This window comes from Oculina patagonica, chromosome 13, assembly GCF_052425735.1.
Source record: "Oculina patagonica isolate OP01 chromosome 13, crgOcupat, whole genome shotgun sequence".
NCBI classification, from domain to species: domain Eukaryota; kingdom Metazoa; phylum Cnidaria; class Anthozoa; order Scleractinia; family Oculinidae; genus Oculina; species Oculina patagonica.
The window spans coordinates 14,220,928-14,242,635 of record NC_135770.1 but is presented as its reverse complement, the minus strand read 5'-3'; the positions used below and the strand labels follow the sequence as shown (position 1 = coordinate 14,242,635).

General features: G+C 38.2%; 1 protein-coding gene across 2 annotated transcripts in view; it reads left to right on the top strand.

The window, feature by feature from the left end:
* The window catches only part of LOC144637238 (nuclear pore complex protein Nup133-like), a 241,123-nt gene that overhangs the window by 215,486 nt on the left and 3,929 nt on the right, over positions 1-21,708 (top strand). For both annotated transcript variants that reach the window (XM_078496367.1, XM_078496368.1), the window contains exons 34-36: positions 6,116-6,172; positions 13,769-13,849; positions 15,447-15,520. In XM_078496367.1, coding sequence (XP_078352493.1) covers positions 6,116-6,172; positions 13,769-13,849; positions 15,447-15,520 — 212 coding nt within the window. The remainder of the gene's footprint in view (positions 1-6,115; positions 6,173-13,768; positions 13,850-15,446; positions 15,521-21,708) is intronic.

The following is a 21,708-nucleotide window of genomic DNA, read 5'->3' as shown; positions in this document are numbered from 1 at the left end:
TTCTTGATTTACTCTTAACGCTCTTACAGATTTTTCTAAAATTTCGTCAACAGTTAGTCAATCAACTAAACTTAAACATGTCAAAAAATTAATACCAAGAGTCAATCTAGATTGCAAGAAAATCAAAGTAGTTTGAAAACAAAAGAAAATGTCAATCATTGCTATGGTAACCTTTGTGACTTAATGCCCAGTAAACTTACAGACTTAATGATGTCCTTCAACCACCTGCAGCCGCACTTGAGCTAAAACTATAAACTTCTTTGTTTTACTTTCACAGGCGCCATTTCGCTCAATTCAAACTCTTCCGCCTCTAACATGTGACCTTACATCACAATGCAGTATCCAGTCCTACTCTACTCAAATCAACAAAAAACATGCGCAGCGAGTCAAAGACATGCTTGTTAAATGGTTTCTCGCCTTCTGTAGACGCTTAGAAAACCCTACAGGGAAAGATGTACACGCGATGCGTTGGAAAACTCAGACTGCTAGCTGACTGGGAGCACGTAAGCTTGCAAAATGCCTTTTTGCATACATAATTTCTAAAATTGAAGAATAAGACCAGCCGAATGCAACACAGGACAGTGTTTAGCACACGTAAACAAACCTGCATGCGCAATTTGGAGTTGTTTTGATAACGTTCGATTTAGCAAGAAAGTCGAGGGGACGTTTTTGTCGGGAGCCTTTCAATTATTAAATGCAAGTAACCACGGATAAATTACTGACCCATGTCCTTCCAAAAAAAACATCTTGAGAGATTAAAGCATATCTTGCAAATAGAAATGAGCCAAAACAAACCGCACAAGCGAAACCTGTAGCAAATATAGTTCATTACTCAGTACTCTACAAACAGGAAACCATGCGGCGCAGACCTTTGGCCTCGCGCGAGAAACAGGAGAACATCTCTAGCTAATTGACAGAATGTCATTTTTACATCTTAACACCTCATTATCTGAAAAGTGGGCGGAAGAGGGTGGTTAAAGAAATTCTTACAGGCTCTCCTTCCTTCGCATTTGTCTCGCCTCATTTTTTCCTCGCTCATCCGCGCACGTTATTCGCTCTCCCATAACTACCGAGAGCCTGGAACAGGCTAGGATCACAGTAGCTTCCGCCTCTGGACCTTTTGAGACTGGACATACATACATACATACTTTATTTGATAAGTAGGTTGGGTAAAAGGCAGTCTAAGGGCTGATGTGGACCTACTATACTATACCCAAGAGGTACCAAACCTGCCTATTTTAAACCCTAAATGCTGTTGTAAATAAATTTCAGTAGATTAATCTAGCAACCTTTGTGGTATGGGATTGCCTAGTAAAAGGGTTTCCAAGTCTCCACTGAAACAGCGAGTTCAGTTGTGATGAATGGGTGTGTGGATTGATGATATTGATATTGGTGCTTATTGATTGGAAGTGTAATATAGGCACAAAAATAAAATAAAACGAAAATAGAGTTAAACTGTTAGGTAAGGCACCAGTCTGAGGGACCAACAAACTGCAATGTAGCCACGACAACCATTAGGTGGTGCAATAAAAAGAAACTAAATAAAAATAAAAATATGTGTATTAATTTAAGAGAATACAGGTTGTGACACAAACTGCAGTGCAGTTAAATCACAACAAAGTTGTAAAAACACTAACTAAAAAGAATTGTTTAAAAACAAAGTTGGAGAAATATATATATTGAAGCGCTGTTAGTAAGAAAAGAAAAGGTAAGAGAATAAAAGGGGAGGGGGTTGGGTTAGGAACACAAATTAGTATTTGTTGGTTGTTAGTGGTGTTTAAACAGGAGAAGAAAAGACAGCTCACAATTTCCAATAAATATTACTGCAATGTCAATTTGGCTTATGATATTCTGTATGTATGGTAAGAAATTTAAAAAGAACCATCAATATGCAGTCTATGTACAATATTCTGTATGCGTGGTTGGAAATTCATAGACAAACATCAAAATACGGTTGTGCATCTCGAGATTGTAGGAAGAATAGGTTCTAACTTGAGTGAAAGGGAGGGGGGTTTGAAGGCTGGGTTTGGAAAACTGATTAGTGTCATAAAGGAGAACATTTTCCCAATTGAAAGGCATGAGGAGAACACACATCGTAAAGATTAAATATTTTTTTAATTAATGGGTGTAAAGATATATACTCAGGCCTTTTACACTGGCGAAGCCACGTTGACTTCTAGTACAAAAGAGCACAAATAAGAACAATGTTGAACCGAGCTTATCACCTATCCTCTCCTTGGGAGTACTTCTCCAAAGAGTGGGTGTCTGACAAGATCTTTTCCTCAAACTACAGTACCTTTTCACAGGTTTTGACTTCCGTGACAGACCTAACGGAAAGCAAAACTAACTCACAAGCAGCCACATCATCAGTACCAGAATTGTACTACTGTTTAATGACCAAAAGTCGGCCGACACTGTCATAAGACAACTTCAAGATTTAAGCAACAAACTTGGGAAAACACTAAAGCCTGTGTTCACGAGTAGGGAAATTGAAGATGATGTCAAGATGCAAGAAAAAACCCATTGCATGCTCAATATTTGTTCAATTTGTATGGAATTTGAACAGAAAAAATTAATGGTCTTGGACAGATCTGTCTTTTAAAAGCATAAAATAATACCCCCTAGCATATGAGACCTGATTTCCCACCCCTACAACTTTTGCAACTTTTTCCTCTTTCATTTTTAAAATCAAGTTAATATCTGACAACAACCTTCACTTTTAGAGCTGCAAATTAATTAGCTATTATAGTTTAAGGGTATACCCAAAATATAGGCAGAATGAGATATTTTTTGATGTTTTACTTTTTTGCTTTTGTCACCTTTGAATTAAAACAGTGACTTCCTCTATGTCTGTTAGTATGATTTATGACATGCCACAAACAATTTAAATGAGATATATAATGTGGTCTTCAGGTCCATGGTTACCATTTTGCAAAAATGGTATTTTCCAGGGGAGTGAAGTATTTATTCAAATGTGATGCGATGCGAGCCATGTTCATTATACTCACTGGCACTTATATCAAAATGTTGCTGAACATCAGCGCTCTGCTTGCATCGGAGGCATCGGAAATTATGTCAGCAATGAACAAACTATGGAGTCTGAGAGCCTCGAAAGACGATTTCACCATCTTAAAGAAGTTCAAGAGTAAACTTAACGCCTGATAACTATTATATGAAATGTTAGATATCAGAGAACTTCAGCCAACACTCAATACAGAATAGACAATTTTCGTTTTCCCTGACAGCGCTGGGATGAGTAGGCGCTTACGATGAATGCAAGGCTAACGCGGTGAAAGTTGCCGCAAAAATTCAAGAAAATTATGGAAAGTTATGGCTGGTTTGGTGGAAAAGGACGAATATTTTAAAAACTGGAATGTTCCAGAGCTTAAAAAATACCTACAGGCACGCAGAAAATCTGTCTCCGACAAAAAAAGAAAGAACTAGTCCAACTGACGGAAAAAGCCCACAGGTAAGTGCAACTGGTTTGTGATTATACTTAAACTTAAGTTACATCATACATCGACAGGATTGTTTGTTTTATTATTTTTTAGTTAATCGTTTAACAATTTGCACCTTCTATCACTTTACAGCTCTGAGGAGGCTTGTCGTCACATAGGATTGGCACCTATCGAACTTAAAGGCACTCTTCAACAAAATGCAGTGGTCACTTGCACTAGCAAAAAATGCATATGGAAAAGGAGAAAGATGGCACACAACAAAGTTTGTAATTAAGAAGACATGACCTTTACCAAACCTGAAATTGAAAAGAGAAAGAAAAAGGCAGTGAAGCCATCAACCAGGAATTATTGTCCACGACCAAAGACAGCTGTCAACAACGAGATTCTGCCAAATTTAACATTCGTTTTTTCGGTGCTAAAGTTTGGAATTCCATTGATGACTCGCTTAAATCTAAGAGTCGTGCTTGTTTCAAAAATCTCTTAAAAGAATTGATTATCTCCAACTACTAACTGGTACATTGATGTACTTTATTTTTCATTTTTGTGTGTGTACATGTATACACTTTTCTTTTTTTGTTCTCTGTCTGTGTGTGTGAATGGAAATCGTGTCCCGTTTTTTTATACTCTGTAACTTTATTGCAATATTTTTTTCCGCTTGCCCCAGCCACTTAGCTCGATTAGCCTTAGCTATTTCTAAGTGGCTGTGCTCTTTTTTATTGTTAATTTTTCTCTTTGCATGTATTTACTTATTGTAAAACTCTTCTGGGCACGAAATAAAAGATTGTTGTTGTTTTTGTTGTTGAACAGTTTAGAGGGTTGCTAGCAGTAGGCCTTCATTTATTACCTGACCCTGAATTAAATGAAGCAGCTGAAGCTGCAGAAGAATTTACAGAACAAAATGATGTAATATGAAATGAATATATGAACTGAGCTATCAAGCCAACTGGGAGCTGGTAAGTGACCAGCTTCCAGTTGGCTTGATAGCTCAATTTTCAGGCCTGCTTTTTTCAACTGCTTAAGTTAAGTACATTACTGTGATGATCTTTCATTTGCTTAAAATGATGTAAGTGACCTACCTTTGAGAAGTGATCATGTAAGCCCATCTATAACCAAGAGCAACCCTTTTACTTAGGCTTGTTTTATTTAAAAGTGAAATTTACAGAGGAGTTCTGGCCTTCTATACTTAAAAAATTGATTTTTTTTACACATTCCTTGTCCATGAACTTGCTTCTCCAAGTGTTCAACTTAGATTAGGGCGATTTGCCTTCTAGAGAAACTCTGCAAGTACTGTTACATTTTTAATTTATGTTAATGTATCTTAGCAAAACTCTGTTGCAAAAAAACTACTTTAGGCTACACTGCCAAGCATTAGTGTACAGATCATGTTTATTTGGCTTCCAAGAAAAGCAGGCTTTTGTTAGGCAACAGCCTAGCGTGCATAGTAGGCTATTAGTATTGCTGCAGTGGCTAATCAGCCTTAAATAAAAAAATAGCCATGGTATATAATATAGCAATCCCTGAATTTTGATTGGTTTTCAGGCCATGGTATATGAGCTCATATACAATGGACCACAAATATTGTATTTCTACCCATCAGCAAGAACAGCTAGGGAGCTCAAATATCGAAATTCTCAGGGTGTTTTTAACAATTTAATAGTTATTTCACTTGTGCTTGTTGAATATGAGATAGTAGGTGCATACCATCTCATATCCAATGCTCACTCATGAAGTAATTGTTAAGCATTTGTCTGTGCAGCACTTTTGTTACTTGTTAAATTTAAACAACAAAGGCCCTAGCAACAGCCTTGTTATGTACAAAGTCTAAAAAATGCTATTTACTTTTTTACAAGTGGTTTCAGCAAGTTACATAGTGCTTCACAGACAAATACAGTCTGATTAGCAATTGCAGCATAACTGATAGGGATGACTCCCTGCAATAATTTGATTTTTTTCATTTTCTGGGTGGCTCTATTAGCATGAAATCTCAGAGATGCTATCCATCTTGTTTTAGTGCATGCTTGAGTTGACAATTGCTTTCCTTTTGCAAATGGGGGTATGTTCAGAGTTGCATTTCTCTTGGTAACCAGGTCTCTTGGAATGAATTAGGCAAATGTCTTGACCTGGTTTCTTTTTTCCGGACTGAAAAAATCTAAAATATTTTAAACAAATTGGTGGAAGCTGGAAAAGAGTGAGTCGCCATGGTAAAATAATTTCATTATATTTTTGAGTGTGTTACCTGCAGAACTATTAGTCTGCCAAGTTTCATGGGTCTCTGCAGAAAAATGAACAAGATAGCTCAATTTTTGTACTTGACATAAAATTGGGTTGAGTAGATGACGTCAGCAGTACCCTAATTTGCATATTTTACGATTTTTTTAAGCTTAAGTATTTCTGGAACTAAAGTAGAAATTTGAAAAATCTTTTGTTAAATTATCTATGAAATGCCTTAAATTGCAAGTAACAAGTTACAAGCAAGTTTTTTGGCTATGAACAAATTTAAATTTTCATACCACAGTTTCAATCACAGATAAAGCATGGTTTAACTTTTATGAGGTTGTGGGTGGTATCCCCATAGATGCCATAATGTAATATTGTAGGTTGCGGTGCAATGCTTAAATATATCATTGATTTAACTAAATATGTTGTTATTTTTGTAGAAAGCTGGTTTAGATTTGGATTCCATGCTTCCTCTGCCACCTACAGAACTGATTGAGGTATGTTCAATCTGCATGAGAGCCTAAGTGGCCTTTTAGGCCAGGGCTTATCCCAGTTTCCACAGCATAAAGCAACTAGATAATCCTTCGTGATTGATCTACACTTAGAACCTCGGGATTTAAGAACCTTCTGGCAGAAATTTGCTTTTTAAAACCCCAAAATATATGAACCTGTTTAGCCAAACAAATTCCAACAGGTTCTTATATGTGGAATTAACTATTTAATCAATATTTTTTAAAAAAAAAAAAAAAACAAGATGCATTTTATTTACAGTACTGTATCATTGATCAATTAATGTTGTTGGACTTTTAACAACATGGGTACCTTAATAAATATTTATAATGAAGAATTTTTCTGATAGTCAACAACAATGTCTACTCTGTAGAAATTAAGAACCTAATTAAGAACCTACTTAGCCTAAACTGTCAATAAGTACCCCATAACACAAGAACCTGTTTTGCCAAACTCTGGAAAAAGTAGGTTCTTACATGCCGGTTTTTACTGTAATGAACAGCTATACATGTTATGACGCTACCCACAATCCCTTCTACACGGACCCAGTCCTCTGGTCCGTGCTGGCAAAATAGCTATTTCCGCCTGTTTCGCAATGCTACACTGTCAGAAATACTTCATTTTGCCTACACTACCCAGAAAAACATACACAACAGTGTAGATACAGGAACCTGTAGGTCAGCAAGGACCTCAAACATAGACAGACAAAGGTAGGGCTTGAGCATGAGAATGAAAAATGATCGCTGAACAAAACATAAAGTCACAGGTCTATACTCTTAGAAACACTCAATCGTCAAGATACTGAGTCCTTAACATACACGTCCTTAGCTGACTTTGTCTTCCATCTTCCGTGGCGTTGGAAAATCCTTTCTTTTACGCCAGAATTGGTCACAATAGACTTCTTAGAAAAAATAGCCTGAAGATATACTTCTTGGAATTACGTGTATCTGGTATTTCTGCCTTGGAAAGATACAAATGCAACAGTTAAACTGGACAGAGATCACGTCCTGTTTCAGCAAAAATATTACCAGGGTCTTACCCTCCCTCAGCTGAACACTCTTACTTTTGACAATGTTGATTTCCATGTGATCACTCTTGTAGATTATGTCCCTATGCTGCAGTTTGTGTATTTCGGTGCTTCTTTATTAACAACACGATAGGATAGCTGGTGGGAGATTCCAGACCGGCCACCTTGTGTGCTCAGTTGATAGCATAGAAAGCGGTATTTATTGCCGAAGCTGAGCTTGTTTGACTAAATGATGAATGTATAATCCGAAATCTATAGGAGAGGCTGGGAAACAACGTACTTGCAAAATCTGTGCTGTGAACGATTTCCAACGATCAAAAGCCTGTTAATAATCCTCAACAGTGCCTGGTGCCCTCAATGCACAGCTTCAAATTCTGTACAAGGCTTGAGATATTAATGTTGAGACATGAAAAAACAGCTGAGCTTCAGAAACCTGTATCAAAGAAAGCTGGGAAGAAAAGAAAACGAGAATTAGAAGATATGTGTCAAGTCATTGTCTTCATTTAATATAATTCAAGTCCTTGAAGTTTACAAGGTCCCGATTATGAATCCCTTCTCACAATATCACGCAAACTGTGATGCTAAAATATGACAGTCTTTAAGAGGTCAACCTCCATGGCCTATTGTGGGAGGCGCGATGGCCTAATGGTTAGCGCGTTTGCCTGCAAGTCGAACGGCCCGGGTTCGAGGCCTGGCCGGGGCGCTGCGTTGTGTTCTTGGGCAAGACACTTTACTCTCACAGTGCCTCTCTCCACCCAGGTGTACAAATGGGTACTGGCGAATGTACTGCTGGGGGTAACCCTGCGATGGACTAGCATCCCATCCAGGGGGGAGTAGCAATACTCCTAGTCGCTTAATGCAATGGAAACCGGGATAAGCTCCGGCTGTATGAGCCTCATGGCTCGGACACAGACTTTACCTTACCTTTTACCTCTATGGCCTATTACGCCAAGAATAAAGTCCCGTAAAATGAACAAGATTCAGTAGCCTCAAGCCAAAACCTCAATTCCTGCTCGGGAATACTCAAAAGTAAACACAGATGTCCTCTCAAAGGAATTGCACTTTAGAAATATCTTGTGTGAACATGCACAAATCCCAACCTCTTACCCTCTAAGACACATGTAACAACATCACGCCATACAGTGTAGAATTTATTAAACTCAGTACAAAATCCTCTTTGAACTGCACTTGGGGGAACAGAAACATCAATTCTCAAAGCCAGCATAATAAATTTCAACTGGCTGTTGCCAAAAATACAAAATGGTGCAAAAGTGTGCGGAACTGCACAAAGGGACCATAAGCGTCCCTGCTGCTTTGCAAATCTTCAAGTTTTTATATGTTGATCCTTAGGTTTAAGGCTATGAAGGGGTTATAGGCTTTCCCATCTCAAAACCGAAGAAAGAATCCCCGAATCCCACGTACAGTCTAATAACTATCTAAAATAACTGCGTTGCCAGCATGGTTGTCCTTGTAGTGTAATGGTCATCACACCCAACCAGTGTTCAGGGAGACGTGGGTTCAAATCCCGCTCAGAGCAATTCTTTCTTCTTCTTTACATGAATATATATATATAATATATATTATAATTAGTTGATTTGTAGACCTGCTCTCAGAGTGCTCAATAGAAAAACTAGAGCCTAAATATTAGAAGACAGTCCGATCAACTGAAGATTTGACTTGGCATTTTATTACTTACTCACTAGTTTTGTACCATGCAACTAGTGCGGCACTCATCAGATAAAAATTGCCAACTGTAAAGATTACAATGTTACGCTGATATATGGGGACGTCAGATGAATAGAAAAGTAAAAAGTTACAACGGTTATAACTGGAACAATGTGAGAAAACTATGAAAAGTTCAAAATAACAATCAAGGTCGAGGTAAGTGTTATCAGCCGAAGCCTAAGGCTGAGGCTGATAACACTTACCGAGATCTTGATTATACCGGATATCACAAAAACCGAATTTAAAAATTGTTTTAAATTATACATTGTTTTTTTTTCTGGAAAAATAAGGACAAAACGACTAGAACCGTTCTACTAATTCCTGAATTTTTGAATGCTTTTCTCTCAAGGTATTCGTGGAATAAATCCTCCGCAATCTTTGTCGGTTGTTTTGTATTTTCCGAGAATTTATTATCCAGCAATTTTTCAATTTAGGTAAATGTTTTGCTCGGTTGCAGAAGCGAATCGACGAACTATGAATTTCCTTCGCTGTCAGATGTGTCCCACATTCCTCTGTGAAATCATGCATTGCGCGCCCAACCTTCAGATTAGTGAATAATCTGCTAGCAGCTTATTCAGTAATCTGTAGGTTGAGCTGATTCTCAGAATTAACTGTAGGCTCTTAGCCAATGAGAAGACAGATAGTGACTACAATGTATAATAATCTTTCATAACCGGCGGAGCAGGGGGGGACAAGGGAGCTGTAGCCCCCCGAAATAAAAATTTGGCGGGATCGCGCACCTCAACCGCCACGTTTTGGTGCGGAAAATAGCGCGAGTACAGCGTAAAATTGGTTTGTCAAGGTATTCCGTCTCGTGAGTGAGTTCAAACATCTTCGAAACTTCCTTTGATGTCTTCGGAAAACTTTGTTTACCTCCATAAAAGTTCGAAAATGATCGGAAACGTTCGTATGGCCTTCGAACAACAATCGGAGAATCTTCGGAAATCTGCGGTGTAGAAAAAGCTCAAAAAACCAAAGGTTGATAGAACGGAGAAATGTTGCTTCAATATGAAAACATGCTGAGTATTTTTGGGACAGTCTCAGCCCCCCCCCCCCCCCCCCACATTCCAAAACGCTCCGTGCCACCGCCTCTGTCTTCGACACCGTTGTTTAGAGGTATTGTGCCGGCAGAGAGTCGTGAACGACAAATATTTCTGCAACTTTTTACAGTGGCTACAACAGTACTGGTGGTTTCGACTCTTCGCGATTCTCTTCATGCAGCTGTTGAGGTAGAGATATGTTCTCACTTCTGTTCCCTGCAGTAGAATGTTTTGTGACCTTTTTATACATAGACCGTTAGGGTTGAGGATCGAATGTACATCCTTTTAAAACATACACTGGCGACCAGAAGGCACATGGGGAGTCCGTGCAGACCTGTCGTTTCCTTTTTTTGTTAATGAACTGGGATTTCGACCAAAATTAGCCTGGGAACTGGGATTTAGACACACCCCCCCACCCCCCTTCAGGACCCTCATATAATTTTAGGAATATAGGCGTATCTTTTCAATCCTGCGTTTAAAAACCATGAGGTTTAGGAATATTTTTATGATGCACTATGCAGATAAGCAACAGTTTGGTGCAGCTTAGTAAGTGAAACAAGGAACAGAGATGAAGTAACAAACTAACTATATTTCTACCATGTGCGATCGCTACAGCAAAATGGTACAATTGGACCGAGAGAGAATCAGGCCGAGAGAGTCTCTGCCCAAGTCCCCAACATCTCCCCTCTTGTAAAAGAAAAAAACGTTTACAGCAATGCAAAAGGCACAAGTTAAAGAGTAGAGCAAGAAATGTCAGTTAAGGTAGACCATACTAGGTCAGTTCATATTCTGTGAACCTTGAAGGAGGTTTAATTATTTGGGTTCGCGTTCTGGTGATCCCTGGGGAAGTCGTGGATCCAAAAGGTCTGACTTGTGTAGCTTCAGATGCAGGGTTCTCAGCATTGTTGCTTGTGTTGGCGTGAGATGCGGAGCTCTCTGTCTCGTTGGTTGTGGTGTTTTCTGTTTCTGGCTGTTGTAGCAGTGGAGTCTGCACATGTGGTTTGGTGTGGTTACTGGTCTCTTCAGTCGGAGGAGCCATGGAGGAATTCCTGCTTGTAGGAAGTGACTCTTGGTGTGACAGGGGGGGGGTGCTGCCAAGCGTTGGCAGGGTAGGCTGTGGGGCTGCTTGCTTGATGTGGACAAGGTTCCTACGAATACTGATATTCAGTATCTTGCGAAATGATTGTGCCGGGTATCCAGGGTCTACTCTACTGTGTTGCTGGAGGTTTCACATAGATGCTGGCGCAGATACGCAGAGGGCTGTGTGCTTTGGTTGCTGATCTGTCGTAGTACTGTTTACTTATGGCCTGCTTTTGGCTGAGTTCTTGAGCGACTATATCTAGGTGGACTGGAGATGTCTGTAGAAGGTGGTTTGGTGTTGGCAGGGTAGGTCTTGTTCTTCAGCAAAGCATATGCAGTGCAGGTGAGGACTGAAGTGTATCCCTGGGATGGAGTGTTCTGATAATTGAGCAGCGCGTTTTGAAGGTCATCAGCTTTCTTTAACATTGTTCTGGACACTTTGTCGGCAGCTTCGGCTTACCCATTGCCTTGTGGGTGGTATGGTTAAGAGGTTGTGTGTTTGAATCCGTATTGGGTGGCAAAAACTTCATATTCCTTGCAAGCAAATTGTGGGCCATTGTCAGTATGGCATATCTGTGGTATGCCAAAGCGGTCAAAGTGGGCCTGTTGACTCTAGCTGCAAGGGTATCCTGAAGTACATCAACCTCTATCCAATCTGAGAAGTGGCAGACGGTTATCAGGTAATCCATCTTCTCATGGGTACAAATGTCTTGGCTCACTAGGATTTCATGGGTTCCTTCCTAAGGGTTTTACTGTATTGGGCACATACAGTGCAGCTGTCACACATGTTTGATATTGCTTGCCGCATGCCCGGCTAGAAAAGAACTTCACAAGCCATGCGGATGTTTGATTCTGCACCAAAGTGATTCGCATGTATTTTGCATAACATTGTTGATTGCATGGTTTGTGGGACCAGAACTTGTTGACCCTTGTTAATTATCCCATTGTGTACAGTTTGTTCTTCTCTGAAGCTCAAGTATGGGCGGAGATTGAAGGCCAGGTGTTGCTTATCCTCGGGCCAGCCATATATGATGGTTTGTTGGAGGGCGGTAAGAGTGGAATCCTTTTGAGTTTCTACCATGAGTAGTTGTTCTGTGACATCGGTTAGTCTGGATTGTGGTCATTGTATGAGGTTTCTAGTTCAAATCCTGTTACTTTTGCATGTATTGGGGTTGGTAGGGCGGCATGAGAAAGTGTGTCAGCAATGTGAAGGGTTGCTCCTGTCTTGTACTGTATTGTGAACTGACATCGTTGAAGTCTAATGAGTATGCGCTGAAGATAATCAGGTGTCTTGTGTAGTGGCTTTTGGTAAAAAAAAAAGCCACTGGTCAAAATTCGCAAATGTGTTGCAGATGGCAAGGCATTCTTTTTCTATTTGGGAGTAGTGTTGTTCTGTGCTGTTGAGGCTGTTGGAAGTAAAGGCAGCTGGTTAGAGTTTGCCCTCTGCATTTGGTTGGAGGAGTGTGTCACCCAGGCCTTCCTCAGTGGTGTCGACTTGGAGTACCACAGGTTTTCCCAGATCATAATACTGGAGGGTTGGGGCAGTGGCAAGTAATTTCTTTGCCCTGCTGAATGCTTCACTGATCTTGGGCCTCTGACCAGGAGAATGGGACATCTTTTTGGGTGAGGGCTGTAAGGGGTCTGATGGTGGGACCCAGGTTTGGACAATATGGTGATAGGTATTACCAGTAGTTGGCCATGCCAAGGAACCGCTGGAGGCTGGCCTTGTTTCTTGGTGTGGGCATGGTGGTTATTGCAGCGAATTTGTCGGGGTCTGCTTTCATTCCGTTGTTCGTGATGATGTTGCCCATAAATTTAACTTCCAGTAGCTTAAAATTCTCCAAGATATTCCCGCTCAAGTTGAGCTCTGGCCACTTGAGGTTCGACATACTTTTGTTTATCCCAGAAGTTCCGTAATGAAAGTTCCTTGATTTAAAACTCAGCAGTTGTCTTACATAGGGGTTCACTCATTAAAATCCCCTTTCCGTTCAGTGCAGCTTGATAAGTGAAACAAGGAACAGAGATGAAGTAACAAACTAACTATATTTCTATCATGTGCGATTGCACAGCAAAATGGTGCAATCCGACGGAGAGGGAATTGGACCGAGAGAGTCTCAGCCCTAGTCCCCGACACAACAATTGTCAATAGAATTTTTATACTTGATTTGATGTAGTTTATCATTATATAATAGTTTTTTCTCATGATGTACTGTAGTTAGGAATTTTTATAAGTTTGAACTTTTTGCCAAATGTACACTGATTTAACAAAAGTAATTTGGTTTTTAGCTGCTAGTTAATTGTGATTTTAAATAAAGGGTTTATCTATCTATCTATTTATCTAGCTGATGGGTGAAGCTTAATTTACACACTTTGAATGACAATCCTGTTTTTGTGAAAACAGGACAATAATTATGAAAAGTCTGTTGAAAACAAGAGAGAATCTACATGTATCCCACTCACGTATAGACACGTATAAAACCAGTGATGTTACAAGAGTGCTAAATGTGTTTCCAGGCCCGGGCTACTATTGCCCTCAGTCAGCTTTGGCAATGAGAAGGAGAATGTTCTATAGACTATTTAAGACTTTGAAATTTGGCATGATTATATGAGTCATTGACATGGTGATACACAATAATAATAAATCACTTTTAAAAATTAAGGAATAATGACCCTTTCTAATGAATGGTTGTTCTTTTTGTTTTTAATTGCAGTTACATATTGGAGATCAAAATCCAGAAGCCAATGAGTATGATTTCAAAAAAGCCCTGGATATTCTTCATCTTGCCCTTTTGGTAATCGCTGTTTAATTATTTATTATTTTAGAGCCAATTTCTGTAAACATCAAGAACCTGGCCTCAGTCTCAAAATTTATAAGTTCTTCGTATAATTTTGCCCAAATAAGCTCTATAGTGAGCTATTTTCAAAAATACAATTCAAAAATTCAGTACTGCTTTATTTTTTCAAAATCTGAGAAATTTAAAAAAATGCCATTGTTGTGCGAGAAACAGAAGAAACAGAAAAAGATAGTTGAGCAACAGAAAGGTAAAGTGTACACGTATTTTGGCCATTCACAAAGCAATGGCTAAGTCTTCCCTATGGTAAAAATGATTTTTTTCAAAAACTTGAAAAATGCATGGCAACAATCCCTGGTTCTTCTTTATGTACAACCAGTGTGTGACTGGTGTTGCACTGTTCGCACTAGGGTTAGTTAAAGGACTAAATTAAACAGCTTTAGGACAAGAGCAATAAAAAACGTACGTCCATTGTCCCTCAGATGCATACCAATCCATCCATGAGCAAGGGCGAGATAAATGACAGGACACTTGATGGGATACTTTTAATTTGTCGCCATAAAAATTGCTACGTAAATGAATATGAAGGATATGCTCTAAGACTATCCTAGGTTTTTGAGCACTTTCACTTAATCCTTGAGACTGGGGTAACATCGCTAAAATCAATCAAATACCAGCTACTTCACAAAATATTTAAGTGCTTAAGAAAGTGCAGGAGGTGTCTATGGATGTTATTGCATACAATTGTACGAGTGAAAACAAAATGCATGAATTTCTGCTAGTTTTGACAACGGCTGGACACCAAAATGACATTTCTTTAAACTTTCTTAAATTTTAAAAAATACATGTAAAGTGCTACTGAACCTTTGTATTTTTGGAAAATAACTCACTATAAAGCTTATTTGGGAAAAATATGAACAAAATCGAAATTTCATGAATGACAGAGGATTCTCAATATTTACAGAAATAGGCTCAAACCCTTCAAACGTGACAACTGCAAAACGTAGCTGTGATATAAAAAAAATATAAGTTTACAGCTTTTTCAGAACTTTGTTTGAGGCATGGTGATCCTTGCATATACTACCAGTTACACTGTATAGGTAGATCTTTCTACCGATACAGCAGTCATTTTGATTTCTATTGCTTGAAAGACACAATGCGCTTGCACAGAGCAGATTTATTTGTATTTGTTTCCTGGGAATCTCATAATAGCTATTTGAAATAAAAGAATTGGAAATCGATGCCATATTGGTAAAACGTCTATTCCCTGATGGTGATGATAATTTAGAACTTTAGTGACTCACATCCAAGAGAAATTTAGATAAATTTCAATATTGATTAAGGCATTTGTTAATTTTTGTTTCTTCATAAGATCGTTTTCAAAGTAATCTTGTCACACAAAAGGATGATGCCAGGATGATATTGCTGACAAACCCCAAAATTTACCTACCTGTGCTTGAGAGAGCAAGGTCTTTGCTTACATGGGAAACTGCCCATATCATATTAGATTTTCAGTTGCTTAATGGCTTGTGTGTGAGAGGATTAAGTAAGTAATTAGTCAATGAATTGTCTCATGTATTGTACTACCTGTTAACAGACTGGCCTTTATGATATGGATCAGGCTGCAGCAGTGAAGCTTCACATCTGGTGCAAAGCTCTACTAAGAGATGAGTAAGACTGAAGTTGAAGTAGTCTTCAAATAAGAAGTAATAGGTCAAGGTTTAAGAAGGCTCAATGTAGTTTTTTTAGCCCTAGGGTGGTCGTTTTGAAATCTTCGATTTAGGCCAAACCATAATGATCAAATATGACCAAAGTTTAATTTTTGACTGATCACTTAGTCACAAAGGTTACCATAGCTATTATTGTCGTTTTCTTTTGTTTTCAAACAAGCCTGATTTTATCAAAATTTAGATTGACTCTTGGTATTAATTTTTTGGATATGTGAAGAAGATTGACTACCTGTAGACAAACTTTTAGAAAAATCTGTAAGTAAAAAGGTAAACTTTGGTCATAATGTTACAGTGTATTTGTTTAGTATGGTGTATTCTGGCAAAAATCAAAGATTGGCTTCCTAGATCATTTTCATTTTCAAAACAACCACCCTTGGGCTAAAAAATCTGCATTCAGCCTTCTTAACTATAAGGTGGCCCGCTGGTATTTATTGCTCTGATAGGTCCCTTCTCATTTTAAAGCACACTGAAAAGAAAAACATTTCTTAGCCTAAAATAATGTAAAATCATAAAAAGTGGTGGCGATCAAGCAAAATTTGCCTGAGTTATGAGCAATTTTCTTAAGCCTTCATGTAAAATAAACACATTTTTCGACTAATTTTCTTGTTAATGTAAAATAGGAAAAGAGTGATTGGCCTAAATTAACTCCTTTAACCAATTTTTGTTGTAAACTCAAAAGGGAATAATTTTTGCTTTGGGTGATGAGAACATCATTTAAAGGAAATACAAGTGCGCAACACTTTCTGGGACACTTGTGGTTTGATGGCGGGTGTTTGCAATAAAAGGCTGCCAACACTTAGCAGTTCATGTAAAACAAGTGCATTTCATAACAATTTTTTAAAAATCGAGGCAAAAAATGAAACAAAATTATTAAAGGGGAAACTATGCTTACTGATTGTCCTCTCCCCTGCCTGAACAATTAAAAAATGCACCAACAGCCACGATGAAAACGAAAACGCAGATAAGCAGCATAAGAACCCAAACTCGTACAGTTCAACAAGGTATTTTGCAATACAAAACTTAACACATGTATTTCTGAAAGCCGATCTATCTAAAGAGTTGCTAATGTATAACCTCAGGCACTAAATTTCGCAACAATGGATTGCATGACTCACGCTAAAACACAAGTAAATACACCGTAATCCTTTTCCATCTTTTTTTTTTTATATTTCTACTGGTGCTTCCTGCAAAATAGTCGAAAGATCTCTAAGAGATCTTTGATTTATTGTAAAGCTGTCAAATAGTTGACAGCAAGTTACATGATAATCCTTACCATAGAATTAATAAATAGTGACTTCTTAATTTTGCTCCTGAAAGTGCATTGTTAATTTAAAACTGCAGTTCCCAAGCGGCAGAACAAAATGGAATTTTAAATGATAATTAAAATGAAAAATGCGCTTGATGGTAGTATATTGTTTCCATACGTTTCGGGGCTACTGCCCCTTCTTCAGTGGAAAATGTGAAATGCCATCAAAAAATGGCATTTCACAAAATGGAGACTAGCAACCACATTAAGCCGTGTTATGGATTTCTTGAATGCTTGTTTTGATTTCTGCATAGTAATTTAGATTTCCTTAATACTTATTTGTATTTCCTGTATACAAACCTAGATTTCTGCATAGTAATTTGATTTCCTCAATACTTATTTGTATTTCCTGTATACAAACCTAGATTTCTGCATACTAATTTAGATTTCCCTTGCATACTAATGATTTCGAAGAGACTCCTCCATACTAAAAAAGTTAGATCCACCATACTTATAGACATCACTGTAAAGTCCCCTAGGGTGTCCCCCAGATGCATACCAATCCATCCATGAGCAAGGGCAAGATAAATGACAGGACACTTGACGGCATACTTTTAATTTGCCGCCATAAAAATTGCTACGTAAAAGAATATAAAGGATATGCTCTAAGACTATCCTAGGTTTTACTTCAAATTCCATGTACCAATGGGCTTTTGAAGGTGTGGAAGTTAGCTAACTGAAAATTTAAGCACTTTCACTTAATCCTTGAGACTGGTGTAACAGCGCTAAAAGCAATCAAATACCAGCTGCTTCACAAAATAATTAAGTACTTAAGAAAGTGCAGGAGGTGTCTATGGATGTTATTGCATTCAACTGTACGAGCGAAAACAAAATGCATGAATTTCTGCCAGTTTCGACAGCGGCTGGACACCAAAAAGGCATTTCTTTAAACTTTCTTAAATTTTGAAAAATACATGTAAAGTGCTACTGAACCTTACTGAAAAAACAAGCTTACTTAAGTGACAAAATGATCCTCGCAGTGAATTGCAATAACAGAAATTATGGCTTCAATGGGATTCGAACCCATTACCTCCGCTAATACTGGTGCGATGCTCTAACAACTGAGGTATTGAAGCCACAGATTGGGAGTGTTAGGGGTGCTAAACATTGTGCTGAATTTCATTTCAGAAATAACACATGTAAAACAAAACAAGCTTACGTTGTCCACAGTCAGCCAGCACTATGAGTTTTTCCACACTTTGCGTGCATATCTTTCCTTATATGGTTATTTAACTTTCCTGGCAGGTTAAAACACATTTCAGAACTGTGGTTAGAGTTTCTAGCGTCCTTGTTGTTGATTCGCTTTAAATCTATCAACTTTATTGGTCTTAAAATTTAAAATTTACAAATAAAAGAAGAAAACGAAAAGGACCAAAAAGGAATTGCGCGAACGGGAAAATAGTAACCCATGCGGGGCGCAACCCTAAAAACTAAAAAGAATGGCGATAAAAATCTTAAATTAAAAAATATATATATATATATGTATATACAATAAATCTAATTAATTACTATAGTTAAAAATTATAGTTATAAAATCTAGTTAATTACTTATAGCTAAAGTTAAAAAACAAGATGCAGATAATATTAATTACAAAAATTAAGAGCGGTGGCAAGGGCAGTTACGGAAGAGGAACCAGGTGCAGGGGGGTACTGGATAGAGGGGTACTGGATATCGCATTGTGACATGATGTCACGTGAGATGAAAGGGAAAAAGATGGCAGTTTGATCTTGAAAATTTAAGACTTGGGTTAGCTTTAGCATAAGTGCAGCCACCAGGATGTTGCAGGACATCATTTAGTTCGAATACCCACAAGTTGACAGCATCTCTCAAAGAACTGAGGGGTGTTTCTACCGTTGTTTCGTACAATAAGGCTGTTTAGCGCTCCAGAAGAACGTTGCACTGACAAAAATAGATCAAGCCTGGCAGTATAAAAGTCTAAAACAAGAGCTTCTTGCTGGGAACTTTGTCAACACAAGTTTTGCAGTACATGTACACGCTTGGGTGCTGCAGCGACAAAGTTGGCGAGAAGTGACCTGGTCTTGTGAGTGTTAGGGTGTGGACCTCTTGTTGCAATTTTTTTTGCTTCGCCTATTGTTTTTAACTTCACGAATTTTTCGCACAATATTTCGCTTGCTTCGAAATTGACTTCAAAAATTCAAGCGCAAATTCACTCTGCTCGAAATACTTCCTTTCGGATTTTTGAGCTCTGGGTTCAAATTATTACGGCGGTTGTTAAAGCTGTAGCTCTGCCCTGCTTCATACCTATAAAGAATAGCTCTTTGAGATGCTGCTACATCAAATAAAAGACGATGACCATTTAATGAGAAATCGTTTCAGAAAGGCCTTTTAAAACTCGACCAAGAAATTTGCTCACTTCCTTGTTGTGTGATTCAAAGATAAAACCTGATTCCTTCTTTTCTCTGAAGTGGCAAAGTTTATACTCTTCTTTTCGATCACACACAAACATGTCGGTCATATTAAACCCCCAATACTGGAACCCAGACTTCCAAGTGTGTCAACGTACAACATGGTGGACAAGCAAGTAAATAGAGCATACCTGACTGCACGATTCAGCAGGTAATTTCCCCTGGCGCGATGAGGCGTGTCCTGTGCCTTGAAATATTCTTGCTGGGCTTGCAATTTTCGTTTTGGTTCCAAAAATAAACTCAAAACAAACAGTGAAATCCCCAGAAGACAAATCGTTGTTTTGCAATATTATTCAGCATGTTCTGCATAAATTGTACGACTTGTACTGGCTCCGAGCCAAACACCTGAATAACAAAAATAAACATTTCACACAAAACAGAGCGCAGAATATTGGTAAATATTTATTTGTGAATGATCAGTTATAGCTACAGGCGAGCGATTGCTAGTAAACATCAAAATTTGGGTAACCAAGGAGACCTTTCAACTGGCATGAGTTGTTTTCACATCCATTCCATAAATCAAGCATTGTTAGTGACGCAAAATTATTTTTGGGAGGAGGACAATGTAGGATTATAAATTCTGGAAAAAATTGTTTGCAATAGCAAAAAAGCCCAAATATTTTTTTGCAGACATCAAACAACATTGTCTGCAGAAAGATGCAGGCGAAAAAAGTGTTTGTGCAGAAACCAGCACTGAAAAAAAATTTCTGTTATATAGACTCTATGAAAATATGAATATAGACTCAAATTTTAATACAGCATGGATTTCAGATGGACCCTTCCTTAATATGAACTTGACGGAATTTCCCTGTCTCGAATTTTCTACAAAGTTCACGTTTTTTTACGTAGAATGCAACCAAACATGTTTTGTAAATTTCTTCGAAAATTTGTTCATAAATAATTATTGTCAATATCTACCATTCAAATAAAAATAATCTTCGAAAAAGGGGCTCAACAGAGCTTCTATGGCATTAGGGAAACCTTCACTAGTATGCAAATGAAATCCCAAATTATATCATGATATTCAGAATTTGTTTACTATTTTGCGTAAGAATCTCTACCTTCCGAGTTACTGCACTGTTATGTCACGAGAGCAGTAGTAGGGAATGACACACAACCTTCAACAGGTGTCGAGCAACAGGAGTTGCCCAAGCACTATTTCAAGATCCCCTACATTGGGCATTTTTTGGGTGTTGCACAACAAAGGGTGCGCAAGCTAATCAATCGATTCTGTAAACCCATCGACATCAAATTTGTTTACTCTTCCTTTAAAATTAAGAACTTGTTTAACGTGAAGATCCTCTCCCTAACAGACTCTGTATGCGCATCGTGTAGAAACTTTCTTGTGCAAGCTGTAGTGCTTGTTACGTTGGCAAAACAAGCCGACATTTCTCCACGCGCGTGCACGAGCACTTGTCATCAGTCAGACCTTCTAGAACGTTCTAGACTGACTGTTCCAGCTGCTTACGATAAATGCATTTAAAAAATCATTAGAGACGGAGTTAATTGACTACTATGCTTGAACGCGCACACTTGCTATAATATGTACAGTCAATTATCTGTAGCCTTTACCTAACTGAGGAAGACTCTCTCAGTACCTTAATCTCATTGCTATGGTAACTAGCAACAGAGATGCTAAGCCTGTTTTGTGACGCAAGCTTACTTCAAGACTGGTTTTTCTAGCTTTATATACGGTGAATTTTCCCTCTTTTTTGTATAACAAAGTAAACATCTAAAGAGTTTTTCAAGGACCTAAGCCCAAAGGTGCAGACAACTGTCCAACCCGTGTTTGTTAGCCGTAAAATTGACTAAAATCTTAAAGTTAAAGAGACGAACCACAGATCATCAACAAACAAGGCGTTGTGTATCGTTTTCAATGTGACCTGTGTGCTGCGAGTTATGTAGGTTATACGAGCAGACACTTACACACATGTGTGGAAGGACTCAAACAACAGTCATCGTCCATATATAAACATTTAATAAACACAACAATGTCCCTGAAGACCTAATGAGGAATTTTAATGTTCTGAAGAAAGGCAGAAATAATATAAGTAATTTGATTGCCTAGTGCACCAGATGCTATTTATTAGAGAACTCAAACCAACTTTCAATGTGTAATCAGATTCAATACATGCAAAAGTATTTCTGTAATTTACCTGGCATGCCTTATTAGTAAATTTAGTGTAACATGTTTTTAAACTTGTAGAATTTGTAATCTTTATACACTTAACTTGACAGTGGCATGATGAAGACACTGAAACGTTGGTTCATATTGCCGGCTTATTTTCATAGTTATTACTGAAGGAAACTTTTAGAAAGCTGTTGGAAAAAGTCTTGAAAACGTGATCTGCAGAATGATGTTTTGCCTTTTTGTGTGTTTTGAAAATAAATACCCT